This window comes from Helianthus annuus, chromosome 4 (genome assembly GCF_002127325.2).
Source record: "Helianthus annuus cultivar XRQ/B chromosome 4, HanXRQr2.0-SUNRISE, whole genome shotgun sequence".
NCBI classification, from domain to species: Eukaryota; Viridiplantae; Streptophyta; class Magnoliopsida; order Asterales; family Asteraceae; genus Helianthus; species Helianthus annuus.
In genome coordinates this window covers 198,997,035-199,016,254 of record NC_035436.2, presented here as the reverse complement: position 1 = coordinate 199,016,254, position 19,220 = coordinate 198,997,035, and the positions used below count along the sequence as shown (strand labels likewise).

The 19,220-nt window shown below is 35.6% G+C and overlaps 1 protein-coding gene across 2 annotated transcripts; it reads left to right on the top strand.

The window, feature by feature from the left end:
- Window positions 1–988: 988 nt before the first annotated feature.
- On the top strand, window positions 989–3,956 carry LOC110934157. 2 transcript variants are annotated; one of them, XM_035988764.1, is made up of 3 exons: window positions 989–1,273; window positions 2,002–2,926; window positions 3,802–3,956. In XM_035988764.1, the coding sequence occupies exons 1-3, from the start codon at window positions 1,028–1,030 to the stop codon at window positions 3,804–3,806; spliced, it is 1,176 nt and encodes a 391-aa protein (XP_035844657.1). In that variant the 5' UTR covers window positions 989–1,027; the 3' UTR covers window positions 3,807–3,956. The 2 variants fall into 2 exon arrangements, with proteins under 2 accessions (XP_035844657.1, XP_022033037.1); XM_022177345.2 differs by lacking the exon at window positions 3,802–3,956 and having other exon boundaries at window positions 2,002–3,208.
- The last annotated feature ends 15,264 nt before the right edge of the window (window positions 3,957–19,220 follow it).

The window sequence follows — 19,220 nt, the reverse complement described above, 5'->3', positions numbered from 1 at the left end:
TCTCTCTGGTGGAAATCCGTTTTCAAGCCGGTTCCCAACTAGAGAATGAGTAGAGAGCCTGAATGAGTCCAGATTCCAACGGTTTTGAGCAGAAAAGTGAATAATGTTGGAGAAAAGTATGTAAATTGTTGAAAATGTTTAGATTTTGTTAAGATTCGTGTTGAGTAGTGTAGAAATCCTTTAGGTTTGAACCATTCTCGATAAGATGATGTCACACAACCGATTACATAAGCAACCGCGATGATGTCACCTTCAAGAAGTCCAAAACAGGTGATTTCATGGTGAATCAGTGATTTCTGTAACGCTTCGCCTTCTCTTACCTTCTTATTTTAGCAAGTCATGTTGTACTTTCCATTCTTAGACACTTGTACTCTCGTTGTAATCTATTTTCGTTTCAAGTATAATTCGAGACTATTGATCATAATGAAAACGAAGCTATTTTAATCATGTTCGTGCATTCATGTTAGACTTGTGCAACTGTAATCAAAATACGCATTTTGAACGATATATTATCCACGGATTCTTGATTCTTTATTTATCGACACTTGATACTCGTCAAACTAATTAAAACTCTTGAAAGACGAATCCTAATCCTTGAAACTCGAAAGTTCGCGAAATGGTTAATCGTTGATAGATTTTTATCCTAAATTTAATTAATATGGATGTTTAATTATTTATTGGTTAATTAATTAAGTTAATTAATTTTACAATTTAAAAGTTTTATTTTTTTTATTTTTATGAAAATAATCTAGTAGTCTTGTTAAGTTTCATTGTTAGTATAAAATAATTAAATTAGTAGCCTGATTATGTTAGTAAAGTTAATGAAATACAAGGACCATATTGTATTTTTTTTAAAGTTTAAACTATTAAAAAAAAAACTAGAAGTCTAGGGGCCCTTTGTGGCAAAACAACCAAACTTCATTTAAAGTCAATAAAACCTCCAAGCCTGCGTTTCTTTTGTTTGCCGACGTCCGAACCGTTACGGCAACTCCTTTCAGCTTCGGTTTAACTCAATTAATTCTCTTTAATGATTATGATTGCCCTTAAAAACGTTCGGAATCACAACCAGATAATTGGCCCAACCATTCTGAATTTAAGAACACTATATATAAATACCGACACCCTCACCACTCTCGATACCCTCATACACACTCGCAACACGTTTCGATATCCTAACACCTCGCCGGAGACCGAGAAGACGACTGGAGAGAACCACGGCCTTGCAGGGGATCGGAGACGAATTCGTTGCCGGAACCAGTTTCATCACGTTTCGGTATACCCATTTTTCCTTCAAACCAATCATTCTATTCTTCTTCCTGTTTTATATATATACATGTATCAATTTTGGAGGAAACAATGTTCAAATATGTTAACAGTGGGTGATGATTTCTTCCTTTGTTAGACTAAGTTTTAGGATTTTTAAACCTTCTATCAAGTTCACACTTTTCTTTTGAAAGAAAGTTGATCCACTGTTGGAATGCAATAAAATTTTTATTATAAGCTTTCACATAAAACTGCAAGTTGGAAACTTGCTTATCAGTAGAAGGTTTTCTTTTTTTTCAAGGAGGAAGATGGCTTCCAGCTTTTAATTAAGAAAATTAAAAACACAAGGGTTTCACATCTAGTGGCTGTAGTCCAACGGTGAAGCTGCTTGTAAACATCATAAAGGTCGCGGGTTCGAATCCAGCTGACCTCGTTTTTTTTGTTTTATTTTCTTTTATATTAAAGAACCTTATGTTTAATAATAACATAAATAAATAACAATGTACAATTCTTTTTATAACACGTTCATTTAAGCACATACATTCAAAATTCATGAAAATAATTATGATGACATTTTCTTTTATTTTAATAAAATAATATAACTATAGATGTTTTATATTAATTCTTTTATAACATAAAATATAAATGAGACTAAAATTACAAATCTGAATAATTAAAGATGTAATCGATATGTGTAAACAATACCAACTGGGAACTTTCTTTGTTTTAAATCTTTAGATGTCGTCATCTCGTCAATTTTCCAACTCATCTAAGAAGTCTAAGACCAGCTCTCAGAAGAAGATGATGGCATTCATGGCCAATCAGATTGCTCGTATTGTCCCCAAGATCGTCACTGAAATTCAAGCTTCAAACACTCCCAACTCCTCTGTTGACTCGAAAGTGGCCAAGCCCAAGCCTGTAACCTTTAACTACAAGCACTTTGCCTCCTGCAACCCTAAACCTTTCACTGGCAAGGATGGGGTGACCGCTATGCTTGAATGGTTCGATAGCATAGAGGTTACGTTCATCAACAGCGAGTGCCCTGAGGAACTCAAAACTCGTAGTGCTACTGGAGTTTTCCAAGCTAGGGCGTTGGAATGGTGGACCAATGAGAGAAACATTCGCTCTAATGAAGAAGCTTATACGCTACCTTGGGAGGAAGTGAAACAACTCATGATGGAGGAATTTTGTCCTCCTCACGAACAGCAAAAGCTTGAGGAAGAATTTTGGGCCCTCAAGCAAATTGGTGACGACAACCTAGCCTATACCACCTGTTTTAAGCAGTTGAGTTTCATAGTACCACACCTTGTGTCAACCACCGATCGCATGATCAGAAAGTATATTCATGGTCTACCTTCTGGCATGCGTGACACCATCGAGGCAGCCAAACTTGACAACATCGAGGCTGTCTATCGTTTAGCAGCTAGCCTAAACAACAATCGCGTTCGCGATAAACAAGTTGCAACATCCACAAAGATAGCCAACCAGATCACCACTAACACTGAAGCTCAAGCAAGTGGCAGTGAAGGCAGGAAACGAAAGTTCCAACACCCAGAGACAGTCAACAAGGTACGCGCATGCTACAAATGTGGAGACACTACACACCTCCACCCACAATGTCCTCTACGACAGCGAACCCAAGACGACAACGAAGTCACTAATGGTACGCTTTTTCGTTAACAACACTATTACCTCTATGCTCATGTAAGGCTTTGTATTTGTTAGATTTGAATCTATGTTAAAATATACTCACTCGAAACTCCCCGAGTCATTCCTAGTCAAAATTTCTGATGGCAAGACCATCACAATTGATTTTACTTTTTCATTATCACTTCCTCGCACTCAACATCCATGTTTCGACCATCACTTACTCTTCATTCAGTCCTTTCTCTTTAAGATTTCGAGGACGAAATCTCCTAAAGGAGGGGAGACTGTAACGCTTCGCCTTCTCTTACCTTCTTATTTTAGCAAGTCATGTTGTACTTTCCATTCTTAGACACTTGTACTCTCGTTGAAATCTATTTTCGTTTCAATTATAATTCGAGACTATTGATCATAATGAAAACGAAGCTATTTTAATCATGTTCGTGCATTCATGTTAGACTTGTGCAACTGTAATCAAAATACGCATTTTGAACGATATATTATCCACGGATTCTTGATTCTTTATTTATCGACACTTGATACTCGTCAAACTAATTAAAACTCTTGAAAGACGAATCCTAATCCTTGAAACTCGAAAGTTCGCGAAATGGTTAATCGTTGATAGATTTTTATCCTAAATTTAATTCATTATAAATATGGATGTTTAATTATTTATTGGTTAAGTAATTAAGTTAATTAATTTTACAATTTAAAAGTTTTATTTTATTTTTTTTATTTTTTATGAAAATAATCTAGTAGTCTTGTTAAGTTTCATTGTTAGTATAAAATAATTAATCTAGTAGGAACTTTTTAGCGTATAAATCTAATTCGCAAATCTTAAATGTTAGGAATATTACTTAATGTATAAATATTAACAAGATCATTATCAATTAGGATAATCGCTCTCGCCCGTTCACTTGGATACTCCATCCTTACTCGTGCGTTATCTCAAGGAAATTCCGTACTTAACCAATGTGAGTATACATGATCCCATTTTCATTTTAAACACTTTTGGGTGCAACTTGTATTCATCTTCAAATTCACAAACACGTTAAACTTTATTTTTTCACACTCTATCCAAATTACACATGAAATGTTTGATTCTTGTTATACATGTGATGCTAATGTAAACACTTCATTACTATATGCTCATTAACTTCGATCAAGCCTACCTTAACAATTATGGTACTATGCATATGCTATAGGTTGTAACGCCCCGCCCGCTATTCTTTTGGGTATTGTTAAGTTAAACATGTTAACCATCCCGTTAGACTCTTGGGATAGGCACTTTAATTGCGTTGGAAACTTTGGTTTGAGCATGTAGAGTAACATCGTTTCGGCATAACTGTTAACTTGCATCATCTTATTCATGTTGGATATGAGTACTTACACTTTTTATTCTATTTTATGCTATGTATCAAACTTGTATACTCGCCAACATTTTTGTTGATGTTATTTTAATACATGTTGCAGGTTGATAAACGAAGTGATGAAGAAAATCAAGTTAGGATGGACCTAGAAACCCATCTAGAATAAACAATGTTTTGAACTATTTTTGATACAATGTTTGAATCTTGGATGACATTTTAGCATTTATGAAATTTGATTAATCTATATTGTCACAATTAGTGTTATGATGCTTTTGAACGATTTGTTCGTCTCATCCCGATGTTTCCGCCATCGGTTGGGGTGTGACAATTTCGATGGAGGAGATGATGTCACAGTGTTTAGTGATGAATATTGTACAAGATTTGAGGAGAAACACTTACGAAATAGTCTTGAATCGTGGTGAAAAGTGACTGAAAGTGACTTGGGAGCGAGTTGGTCGGATGAGAGAACCAAAGTGTTGAAATAAGACACAATGGTCCTATTTATAGGTGAGGACGAAAGTTAAGGCGGTGGAATGGATCGGATGGCTCCCGATCGGATGGCCATTCGAGCGGATGGTCATCCGGACGAAAGTTCATTCGATCGGATGTCCATTCGGACATCCCGATTTCATTTGTTAGTTTTCCAACTTTCGTTTCGTTCTACGTGTTTTGTTGTGTTAAGCGTTGTGGATACTTTAAGCGTTATAGCGAGATAAGTAGCGTCGTGCTAGGTTGCATTTCAGTGCGATAGATTTGAGTTGCGCGTGCCAGCGAGTGCACGTTTAGACATGTTTAATACCCAGATATTATTATTATTATATGTAACAGGTCATAGCATAAGTAAATGCGTTTCGAGTTTTGCGTTAGCGTTGCGTCGCACCACGAGGAGCGAGGGGAACAACTTAAATACTCACGCGATGTCATCGTTATCACGACGAGCGAGTGGAGTAGTTTAAGCACTCACGCGATGTCATCGTTAGCGTTGATGTAGTATGCGTTGTGATGTGCGATATAACGTGTTGAAAGTATGCGATATATGCGAAGTAGCATTGTAAGCGATATAGTTATAGTATGATCCGAATCTCTGGTGCTAGGCGTAACGAGTGTAACGAGAGTAACAAGTACGAGAGTGCGGGTTGTTACAAACACATCGTAATGGCGTACTCGGAATTTTATAAAACATCATAATTTTAAGTTATAAAGAAAAAACTTAATCTATTCAAAAGGAATTAAAAATAATTATAAAAATAAAGAAAAAACAAAATAACTTTTGATGAACTCCACTAACAATTCAATTTAAAAGTAATTAAAAAATATAAATTAAAATAAGGTACTGTACAAGTCCTTTCAAAATGTAAGGTAAAAGAATTTATCAACATCAGTTTGATTATTTCCTTTCTATTATGGTTATGTGGTAGAGAAAGGCGTTCGGTTTATGTCTCATAGTTAAGTCTTATGACGTGTGAGGGAATGCTAGGCATTTTGAATGGTTTATTAGTGTGTTTTAGATTTAGATTTATCGGAAGTTCCATGTGAATAAGATCCGATATAAAATCAAAATGGATATATCTTATGATAGCCATCCCTTAAGTCACGTTTATTTCATCTAATTTTTTTTAAGTTATATTTTTGTGTTTTTCTTTTTTTTTTATTTGCAGTTTGTTTATTTTCCAACATGTGCTTTTTTTCATTTTTATTTTATTTAGTAAAACCCATGAACAAGGATAATGGGAGTAGTGGTCGGTTATTGTAATTGTAGTTTTAAATATGTACTAATGGAAAGAACCAAGGAGTGTGTTTTTGAGTATGAGATTTTTCTCTTTGGTTGGTTTATCTCAATGGATTTTGAGTTAAATTGATTGTGTCTATGCTAGCTCAATTGTGGCATATTGAGTGGTGTTCTTAGACCCGAATTTATAACCGGAGTGGTGATTTCTGTATCTTCGGGAGTGATTCGCAGCCCTACTGTTGGTTTTGGTGGTGTATCTGTATCCAAAACGAACCGTAGATCTATCTTTTATTTGACCGTTTTATTTGAACCGGTGATTCGGGGTCTTACTCCTATCATTTGGTATCAGAGCTGAAGCGATCCGTTTCGACTCGTTATCTTAAAGAAGAAAAAAAAAAAACTCTACTTTGAATTGTTTGTTGCTTCAAAAAAAAAAATGTTCCTTACATTCATCATCAAATCTGAGAATTATGAGTTCGAAGCCTCTAAAGAGATCATTTTTGCACCGTATGATGAGGAGCCCCGGTACGATGAATACGGGATCGTGCCAAATGAAGATGAGTGCATGTTCGTGAGACAAGCTCTTTACGGGATTTCGGATCAAGAAGAAGAATCAAATGAAGTGGAGGTTGGATTTAATGATGAAGAAACATTTGCCTTCATCAAAGATGAACAGGAACCTATTGTCACTTCAATATCTACACAACCCAACGAACCAAAAAATGAAGAGGAATATGATGTTGAGCTGAAGTTACAACTAAAGGAAACCAAGGTAAATCTAAAAGCAGGTTATGATTTTGAATGTAACAATGAAGGACTTATGCAGATTTGGAGATCCACTAAAGTCATGCACATTTACAATTTCCATGTAACCAATATTTCCTTTCAAGTTGTACAACACCCATTGCGGAGTCCGTGTAGATTTGGGTTTCGTTTCAAGATACGCACCGCTGGATACGTAATGGAAATACCGCCTAAACCGCCCCCAATGCGAGACACAACGTTTGGTGCGGATGCGATTGTCCCAAGTTTGAGGACAAACTTTTTCGAAGACGGAGAGAATGATAGCCATCCCTTAAGTCACGTTTATTTCATCTAATTTTTTTTAAGTTATATTTTTGTGTTTTTCTTTTTTTTTTATTTGCAGTTTGTTTATTTTCCAACATGTGCTTTTTTTCATTTTTATTTTATTTAGTAAAACCCATGAACAAGGATAATGGGAGTAGTGGTCGGTTATTGTAATTGTAGTTTTAAATATGTACTAATGGAAAGAACCAAGGAGTGTGTTTTTGAGTATGAGATTTTTCTCTTTGGTTGGTTTATCTCAATGGATTTTGAGTTAAATTGATTGTGTCTATGCTAGCTCAATTGTGGCATATTGAGTGGTGTTCTTAGACCCGAATTTATAACCGGAGTGGTGATTTCTGTATCTTCGGGAGTGATTCGCAGCCCTACTGTTGGTTTTGGTGGTGTATCTGTATCCAAAACGAACCGTAGATCTATCTTTTATTTGACCGTTTTATTTGAACCGGTGATTCGGGGTCTTACTCCTATCATCTTAGAATTGTGAAAGTACAACACTTTGTAAAGTATCATTTCTATATTTTCTTAAATGAGCATTGGGTGGCTATACGGCTATTTTGCTTCCTATATATATTTAACTTTTGTTTCATACTTGCAAACAGATGCCCATTGTTTTGACTTTAACAAATTTAGAAGAGGATGGGGATTGGCGAAAAGTGGTATCGTCGGCCTGGACGGTCCACCCAGCATTGCTAAGCAAGAATAAATGGAGGTAGGTCTTTTATAATTCTCAGATGTACATAAAATTTAAATAATCATCAACAACTAACCAACTACATGTCTTTAAAATTCTCAGATTTTGAATCTTGCACATAACAAATCCGAAAATTGAGGTCATGCTTCATCTTGTGATAGGTAAATTTGTCGAGTGTGGTTTACAATCCCTTGCAGTAGTAGTATACGAAGTTTGAAAAAGAAAACTTAAGAAAATCCTGCAGTTAGGTTTTTTTTACTTACTAATCTTTTTGAACAGGAAGTCCTTGAAGGAAAGCCAATGAGGCCCATAGGAGTCTTATGGCCTTATGCATGTGTTTGACCCACCTATGCATGACAGTGTATAGAAAATTAGAAGGGCTTTGAATCTGGGAGTACCAATCAAAATGATCATTGGCGTGTGTTCTTTATTATGTTAGATGTGACAAGTATCATATAAACTTATTGTTTTTGTATTAGCAAATGCATTCAATTTTATATGTGTTTTCTGTGGCAGTTTCTTTTACTCTTTTCTTTGGGTAACCATGTGAATCTGTTCAGGTAGTATCCATTCTGGTAAAATGTAGCTTGCGCTTTTCAGGTTACCTTCAAGGGTGTGGTGGAACCTCGAATAAAACTTAAGACCTCTTTTATAGGGGCTTAAGGGCGCCACATCCTCGATTAAAAAATTGAGGCAGTAAACAATGTTTGAAAGAGTGACACCTCGGAAATGTATGTCAAGTAATATGGCAACATGTGTCCGATAGCTCTCAAATATTCTAGATAAGTTGGACGAGAGGGACCAAATACGTGAAATTGTGAAAGATTGGAAATTGAGGGATCAAACATGATTAAATGCCAAAATTTTGGCCTCTGATGGTCCCTTACGGACCACAAGCCATAGCCTTATGGTCCGGAAGGCTTTCAAACAAATTGTGGGCGCGAAGGGTCCTTTACGAACCGTAACCAACCCCTTACGGCCCGTAAGGGGTGTCGCTGGCATATTGTTGTGTTGGCAGTTGCAGCCTGCTGCTCCTACCACTCTTCTCGCAAATGCGCCACATTGAACCACGTTTAGACACCTGCTAGCACACTCCTAAGCATTTCAAAGCTCTAGGGACATGTGGCATCATCTTGTGAGTCTTGATCAAGTATAAATAGCCCCATATATCACTCATTCAAGACTTGCACTTGCACAAAATTCTTTCTCACATCTCTTAGATAGCTTATGATCTATAGAGGCTTCCTTCCTGGAGTTATAACACCCCCTTGAAGACTTGTAAGTGTTCTAACTCATTCTTGTTTCATTTATAGGCTAGTTATTAGCCGAAAGTCAAGCAATTTGACTTTTGCTTTGACTTTCGGTTATGACCATTATGGTCAAGCCAATGTTCGAATCGAACATGGCTACGTAATCATAATAAGGAAGGTATTAATACGCTATGAGGTCACCCTTCTGAAGATCACGTTAAGTTGGTGAAATAACGGGTCAAAGTTTTATTAAATAAAAGTCAAAAAGCATATTTTCGTAATTAACGTTAAATGAACTTCTAAGTATCGAATCCTTAATTTTTGACACTATAAAAGTTTATATAACATATTAGGACATGTTAGATCATGTCCAACTCGTCATTTCCTGCTTAGAGCTCGGTTCGCAACCGAAAGTCAAACAGTTTGACTTATGCTTTGACTTTCGATTCTGACCCGTTTGAGATAGTTTAGATACTGATTAAGGGTTGTAATATGATCATGTTATTGTAGGGAATAACCCCTTAGGCTAAGGGTTATACACTTATACCTTTTGATCATATCATTTGTCGGGTTTTATGCAAAGTCCTTATAATATGCCTAAAATGCCTTTTTGGCGCAAATAATGGTTTTTAAACATAATGTACATACAATCTAAGTTTAAAACTGATTTAATAACATAACGAAACATGTTTTGGCATATTAGGCTTACCATAGACCCATTCGATCACCCGGTGCCGCATATGCGAGTACGGTTGACTTATATAGCATAGTTTATATAAGTTAGCCGAGTCGGGTCACATTTCCAAATCAGTTCTAATCAGAATGTTTGGTTGTTTGACACGTATTATACGAGTCATTGTACTCGTAAGGGTATAAACCTCATTCTATCCGGTCTCCGCTTAATCTAGAGAACCGTATGCAATTTTTATAAGTTAACCGGTCAAAGTTAAATGACTTACATAAGACTCGTTAACATTCTAACGGAACATAGTTCGGTCCATTCTAGACTAGGAGCCTCCAGTAAAGTGCGCCTATGTTTAGGTTGTTTTGATTACGGTTTTGCTTAAACATCTTTGATTGTAAAGATAAGCTCAGGTAAATACTCTTAACCTATTTTCCCTATACGGGCTTGGGATACGGCACTAGCCGCTTGGTCGGGTATTAAATCAATGACAAATGATGTCCAAAATTTAAATAACCTGTTCTAATCCGTTTTGCTTGATAACTTAAACACTGGGGGTTAACACAACCGTGTCCTTGATATCCTCGGCTCACTTAATTGCAAGTGGCCATGACCTAAGCGTGGGGTGTAGGCATACACATGACAAACGCTAATGCTATTATATATTTTTATTGAAAATGTGGCGTGTCAGTTAATCATATATCGGAGTTTAGTTACGGGCCCCAAATGTATTAACAAGCATGTAAAACTGGTAACAAGAAACATTAGCTTGTCCCAAGTTATTTATAAAATGATATAACAAATGGTATAAAAGGATTTTGAAAAGATTTTCAAAATGTGTCGGTTAATTGTATTTACCAGTAAAAACAGACGTATTTTCAAAAGACTAAGCGCATGTTATATAGCGAATACGAAATAGGCTGGAGCTGCTTGGTCTAGGCGTTATGGAATTTGCGACTCCACGAAAGACCTATTAGTATTAAGCTTCATTTTGTTATTTTGATTCGCATGTGGATCTTTTTAGTACACTTCAGTCTGTATAATTATTTTGAACATTTCGGACACTTGTACTTTGTAATAACTTTAATATTAAATCCCAAACTTTCCGATGTGCTTTGTGAATTACTGATATCAATCGTCACATATAAACTCCCAGTCCGAGCCCACCGGGAAATCAGGGTATGACAGAAAGAAATCAAGAATTGTGAGTAAACTTAAAGGATTGATGAATGGGAGGTGGTGGTTTTATAGATATGGATGATAACGACTTTGAGTTCTATATTAAAAGGAAAACAATATCCATTCAATCACAAACTGAATACATGGATCAATGGTTCAACACCTATATTTCAGTATAAAGGTCACATGTTTGAATCCTATGACCAGCGCTTTTTTTAATTAAATTTTGTAGCCAGTTGGGTTAATAGGGGTAATTTGGTCATTTCACATATACTTACCGGAATAAATAGATGGGGTTAACGAAGGTGGACTGTAATAGTTACGAAAGTTAAACCACAGAGACTGTTTTGACAATGTTTAAACAAATGGACTGAAATAGTGATTTTTTAACAAATCACAGGGACGAAAAACGTAACTAACTCTATTTCTTTTTATTCATTTTCTATTATTCATATATCTTTTTATTCATTTTCTATTATGTATACAACTTTTAAGTTTTAAATAGACTTATGCTATAGGGTGTGATCATAACCCTCAAGACCATTATTACCGTCCATGTCAGCTTCATGTTACTCTACTCTATTTGTGATCATGACCCAAACCACCATCCCTATTTTTTTAAATTTATTTTGTGTAAAATATATTTAACTAATTAAGAAAATGGAGTTGCATCGTTGTGATGGTTTAATCCATACCAACCATGGATGTTCCCTAAAGGAGGTGGTGTAGCACATCATCCATCATTCTAGATGGCAATCAACGACCCATCTCATGCCTCTCATACCCCTTAGCCTTACAATAAGTCGATATTTATTTAAAACATAATTTAAATTCATAAGTACCTAAATGGAAAATTATGGACCAAATTAAATGGAATAAAATCCAAAATCAAGTGTACCCATGTTTCCCAAATATACAAGATATGTACATAAAGATTTCCCACCCATTTGTTCAAAATCATGGTCACATTACAATCAACATTATATTGCTTTCCGTGGTACAACCGTGGTCCTGTTTTTATCCTTTTGTATAATTCAATTTTTTCCTCAATATATAATAAAGATGCATAAAAAATCCATTTTTAAGTTTAATAAATGGAGTAACTTATCATACTAACATGTGTCACAGTTATTATTACATTTTTTACCGTAAACGTTTTTTATTCTTTTGAATCTTATGTTAATTGTTAAAGAATAAAGTATTGGTTTAAAGCTAACATAATTAGGTGAATTGTAATGTTTGTAAATTGTATATATTGAAAATGAAAATTGTGGCATCAAATAAACATTTTTGTTGTTTTATTTAATGAACTGTAAATTATGTTGAAATGACGTTGATTTGTAAATGGATACAATATATAAATAGAAATCGCCCTCGGTGTTAGGATTTTTGCAAAAAGGGTGAAATGTTTCTGTCATTTTCAAAGGTTATAATAATCTTTATTGTGTGACTCACGTTGTTGTGTCATGTTTGCGGTGGATTGTTAAGTGAGTTTTTATTTTATTTTTTTTAAGTGCGAATTATTCGCGAATTTCAGGAGGTCTAGCATACGTTGTTTTAATCGGGTCCGCGCTAGAGAACCCTCTTGCACAATAGATCCCCAATTTAAACTCCTCAGTGAGAAACCCCTATCACCTAGACTCAAACTTGAGACCTGGAGGGGAAAACTCACTCGGACCCACCATAGGTGAAACTTAAATACCCGTGGCCACCACTAGAGCACTAGTGATGGTTAAGTTAGTTAACATGGCATATATAATATCTATCAGGCTATAGGGTGTGGTCATGACACTCATTACCACCATGACCCTCCACGTCAGTGTCATGTCACCCACCTCTAATCTACAATCCTACGTGACGAATCATGTCTCAACCGTAACCTCAACACCATTTAGCCTCATAATGAAAAATATATTGAAGGATGTTAGAGGTATTTAACTAGTGATCCCATAGTATAACTAGTGGAGTGTTATTAGATATTCATCTTTCCAATATAAATGAAAACATAAATGACTAAGAAGGTATAATTATAAAAAATCAAAGTTACAAATACAAACAAATAACTATAAGTTTGTATGGAATGGAGCCTATAGTATAGGGGCTTCAGTATACCACCCAAGTTAACAGAGCTTTATTTCCTCCTTTGGGGTATGGGGGTCGTCTTCTCCCCGTCCCGGTCCATCCTCGGCGTCGCAAACCGCCCCCGGGCTCTGTCGCGGCTTTCACATCCTCTGCAAGATGTTGGAGACGGGGCTTGTTGATTGGTGGCCCCCACAAATTTTCTCTCTCTCTCTCTCCTTGTAGGGTACAAGTAAATCAGCACAAGGAACAACTCTCTTGAGTAGTCATTGCTTCCCCTCCACACCCTTAGGTAGTCCCCAAAGGAATGGTCCTCCACCCTCGCTGAGTTGACGCCTACGTGGCGGATGGTTCCTTTAAAGACTATCCTCACCATTACTCAATCATTTATTTATTTAGTTTAATTTTAATTTCAATTCCAATTTAATCCATTCTTTTATTTAAAACTTTAAACTAATCAACAAATAAAATCTAGAAACATCAAAAAAAATTAAAATTAAATTACAAGTAAATATAATTTAACCAACTAAAAATAACTTAACCTTATTTCTAATTTATAAACCCACTTCTATATCGGCCCATTAAAAATTTAGAAACGTTAAAACTTTTAACCCTTTACCATCCCATTTTGCCAGCCCACTTCTAATATATAAACTCACTTCCAAACCCTAATATCGATAGACACCACCAAACACACCTTCTTCTTGTTGTTGTGGTTGTAACCATTGAAGGTGGTGATGGTGTTCGTTATTTCACTTCACTTTAATGAGAGACTATCATTCCCTCTATAGAACTATCATTTCATCGTTTCGTGATAAGGATCGTTTTTTCGATTCCAAAAATCGTTATCGTGTTGATTTGTACCTATTTAAAGAAACGACGTATTAGTAAAATATATAAACACTAAAAGATGTATCAAAGATAAAATAATTTATATATGTTTTTTAACAATATAATTTTTTTGGGTAAAAAATAAAATAAAAGTACCTAAAATCGAGTTCTCCAAAACATGTATCCAAGATTTTGTTAGCACTACTTCTTCATCGTTTGTCCATGGATGAATAACTCGGTCAGCTTTTTCTTTCTCTGCCTCGATTTTCTTTATATGGCTTCTCTTTTTAACCTTTCATGAGGACCTTTCTCTGCCTCGATTTTCTTTATATGGCTTCTCTTTTTAACCTTTCATGAGGACGGTTCAACAATATCTTGCGGTTGGGTTTCCGGCACGGATTCGAGTGTAGGGGGCGTTGGGATATAGGAACAAGTTATTGATGTGGGAAATTTGGCATTTAAAATTGAGGCGGATAACATATGTCCGTTAAGATATTCGTGTACGCCGTTATTTCTAATTTATAAACCCACATCTTTACTGGCCCATTAAAAATTTAGAAACATTAAAACTTTTAAGGGTTTACCAGCCCATCTTTGCCAGCCCACTTCCAATATATAAACCCACTTCCAAACCCTAATATCGATACACACCACCAAAAACACATTCTTCTTGATGTTGTGGTTGTAACCATTGAAGGCGGTGATGGTGTTCCTTATTTCACGTTACTTTGACGAGAGACTATCATTCCCCCTATAGAACTCTCATTTAATCGTTTGGTGATAAAAGATCGTTTATTCGATTCCAAAAATCATTTCCGCGTTGATTTGTACCAATTTAAAAAACGACGTATTAGTAAAATATATATAACACTAAAAAATGTATCAAAGATCAAATAAATATATATATTTTTTAACAGTATAATTTTCTCCGTAAAAAATAAAATAAAAATACCTAAAATCGAGTTCTCAAAAAAACATGTATCCAAGATTTTGTTAGCACTACTTCTTCATCGTTTGTCCATGGATGAACAACTCGGTCAGCGGCTTTTTCCTTCTCCGCATCGATTTTCTTCATATGGCTTCTCTTTTTAACATTCCATGAGGACGGTTCAATGATATCTTGCGGTTGGGTTTCGACATCGATTCGAGTGTAGGTGGCCTTTGGGATATCGAAACGAGTTGTTGATGAGGGAAATTTGACATTTGAAATTGAGGCGGATAAAACATGTCCGTTGAGATATTCACATACGCCGTTATATGGGGTAAGTTACCTGGAATTTGTAGAGGATGGTTTTGAGGCGAACTAGTATTCGGTGTTTCACCTTTGTCATACGGGTTGTTTGGGTTAAAGGAACGGTTGTGGTGATGATTTTTTTATAAAGTAGAGAGAATTGTATGAGTTTTGGAGATGGATAGAAGAGATTTGGTAGTTTGATTTATATAGAGATTGATTATATATATTTCGAATAAGAAAAAACTTTTTTTTTTAATTTATAGCCATTCAACGGCTATAATCAAACAATCAAACAAACACTACGCGACACATCACCTACCACCGTTGTCCCACGCCATGTGAAAGATCCCATGCTGATGCCACACGCCAGCCCAACGCCGAGCCATGGGGCGGTGTGCCGACATGCTTGAAGCCCCACACCACCCCACAACGCTACACTTCATGTGGTCTAATGGTGGAAGTATGCAAGATTAACGTAAATGATGCAATCGAAATTAAAGATTTTGATGGTGATACAATGACATAAATAAATAAATAAATAAATATAAAAATAATTTAATAATTCAACTAATATATAGAATTACACCACGACATTGAAAACTATATTTTATTTTAAAAAAAAAAAATATTATTATTAATTAAATTAAAGAAGAAATCTGTGTGGGTACCCCACGAGTATTGGGTTGTCAAGGAGAGATCACATTAGATTCCCATACGACTATACTATGTTTTATATTTTCCATATCTAGAAGTTCGATATCAGTTTAGGCCCTAAGAGGCTTGGGCTTATTCATTGAAATTATGAGTATTGTTACTCGAGGGTCTGAAACTAGAGTGAATACTAGTGTATTTGTAAACTGAGCGAACAAATCATAGGTCATTGATTTACATCATCAAATCATAAAAATACACTAGTGTATTTTCATCATCAAATACTGGCCATTGATTTATACTTGTGTATTGATAATCAAGGGTTAGGATTAGTTCACACAGTTCACGGGTTGTTCATAAATGAACCTAACCCTGTTACTCGATCTAATTTTTTTCTTGTCTTGTTTTAGGTTCGGCTTATCTTGTTTAGAGTTCTCGTGTAGACTAATTTTTATATATATACCATTTTACTCGGCACAACATATAGAATCGCAAAATTGTTTAAAGAAACAAGAGTTAAATTTCTTTAATTGTTTGTATACAAGTGTCGTTATAAATACCAAATGGCCTTTGCCCTAGTACTACCAATGTGTGTAAAATGGTATCCTTTTCCTTGAGGTTAAGGGCTCGAGTCATGTAGTGAACAAAGATGAGAGCAAAATGAGTAAGCATTTTTGAGTAATTGTGTGGTTCGCCCAATAGCATACTCGTTTGAAACCCAATAAAAATTTTAAAACAGACTTCATACCCAAATATCACTTCCATACTTGTCTTAATGTTTAGGGTTTCTTATTTGATATATGTTTTTACCATCCCTAATATGAAGTATCCATGCTGAAGGTGGTGGTTTGAGGAGGATCATCCGAGAAAACACACAAAAAAAAGAGAGATCAACGAGATGTGTTTGGAGCGTATTAGGGTTATGATCAAAGCTTTAATTGTAGATGTGCACGTCCAAACCGGATCACGTTCCAAAACCGATCCGAATTCGGTCCACAAATCAGTTTGGGTGAAAGTGGTTTGGATGTGATCTGATCCGTCGGTTTGAAATCGATTTAACTATATATACTTTTTTTTTAACAACTCCTAGATTTTGTAGATTAAATGCACCACAATCTGCACACTACATGAATTTTCAACTTTTTGGTTGTGAAGCATATTACTTAACCAGTAACCACCAAGATATCCCCGTGAGGACGAGTATATATAGTTTGAATCTAGTTTTTAAACCAGTTTGAGAGAACCACTAGTTACTAATATGTTGAATCCGGTTTGAAACCGATCGGCCCATCACAGTGTGGATATATTTTAGAAACCAGTTTCGTCTCGATCTGTTTTGGGCCGATCCGTTACTTTCATATACTTAATGTGATGGTTAGAGGTGGGCCAAACTCCCTTGTCGAAACAAATAGGATACGGTGGGAATGTTATTGAATGTATGTGGGATTGTGGGATGGTTTGAGGTGGGCCGAAACCTATTTGTTCTCACATCTTTTTTTTTTTTTTTTTTTTTTTTCACACTGTCATTAGTGAATCAACTTATTGCATGTTAGATTTAAGTAGACTTTCATTTCTTATTAAAAATGGTCAACCTCAATTGAAAAACTTCCATAAACGATTTAATTTGTTTTAACGGCAAACAATCTCACGTGTAAACTCACCTTGCCCGGGGCTACGTTCAAGGTCGAATGCTCCACCACCATGAGACCATGCCCCCTGATGCGCGGGAACCGGATGAAATCCGTAAATCCTCGCCCCCGTCAGGTTCGAACCCGGGATTAAATCCCCAATTCATCCATTCACCCAGATTTCCTTCAAAAATGGCCCAAGCGGGAATCGGACCTGCGTCTCCACTAGGGAAGGCAGGTCTTTTGAACACTGGAAATATTTTTTATGATGGGATTCTTTTTATCTCAAAAAATAATCAGTGTTTAAGTAACTTGGTTCTCGTTGAACTATGTACGCAGTCAAAAAGTTATTATTAGATTTGTACGGTATAAATTGAGAAAATTCGTTTAAATAATACAAGTCAGCATTAATGTTTTTTAATTAGAGTTCTTTCTCTTCTCCCTTATTTGATTGTTATAAATTACTTTTATAATATGGAAATAATATTAACCAAGTTAAAAAGATTGTGAAGAAAAAAAAAAACAAAAATGGTAGTGAGCTGGGCCAGGTACCATGTAAACATCACTGAGGCCCAAATTTTATTTTTGGGCCATCAGCATGTGTGGCAACATAGTGTCCAAGATTAAGTCCTCCATAATTACGATTTACGATTAAAAAGATAACACCGAAGTACCGATCAGATTAAAGCATTTGTATTATGTTGAAATTATAGCAATCAGTGTATCATCAGCAAACTTGTTTTATATCGTTATGTATGACGGTTTTTATCGATGTCAATGATTCAAACATAACACTTGTTTTAACATGGTAAAGTTAAGTGTTGTTTGTGATCGGTTAGTAATGTATGGATCAACTACTAAAGTGAACGGCGGTGTGCAATGTTCTCAGTTGCCTTTAAAAACCACCTTACCGTCACTCTCTTTCAACTACCACCTAAGCCCATCACTCTCTTCTACGGGCTAACTCAAATACTCTTTAACTCTATTCTTAAACCTACACATTGTTCACTCTTGGACTTGAACTCTAAACCCCATTGAAACTGACACGTTTATTTTAACTCTCTAGGGTGGTGGGAGTAGATAATGGATTAACATAACAAGAAGACCAGTCCCGCACCATACGAAAAGAGGGTGGGAGGCGTTCCCGCTCGCCCTGCACTCCCCCATCCTTCTCTCTCACAAATCCTTCTTCAGTCTTTGCTTTTTCTTACCTCTATCAACCATCACCCGAACACATCTCTCCCTCATGATACTACTTGGTCAAAAGGCCTTTAACAATATACATAAATAGTAAGGTTGAAAAAATAATAATACACTATAGTAGTTTTATGTATTTATAACTTTTTTTTTATATTGGATTTAAACAAACCTAATTTTCACCAATTGGCCAATAGCACTTCCAACTTTCGATTTGTACCACACCACTTTCAATTTATTGGTCAATGGCACTTCCAAAGTAACTAAACCCTAACCCAATTAGTTTTTTGCTGACGTGGCACTTGTGTGGTGACGTGACATCTGTTTTAATTTTTTTTTATGACGTGGCAGCTGACATGATGTCTGACTTAGCCTTTTTTTTTATAACGTGACATTGATTTGGTGACGTGGCAACTATTCTCAACAAACTGAGTGTCTTAGTGAGTGTTAAGTTAGTTTATGAATCCTATCAACAAATAAGTTGAAAATCAGTAGCAGTATCATACAAATCAAAAGTTTTGTGAGTATTTTTTTTATATAAATAAACTCGAGTGTAGTGTATATATTCATAAATATGTATAACAAAGTAATAATTGCCCATATGTAAAAGTACCATTATACCCCTAAAGAATGCATGCGTGTCTCTCATCTACCACGTAAGTCAAGGTTACAAATCGAAAAATCCCTCAAATTGTCACTCACTCTA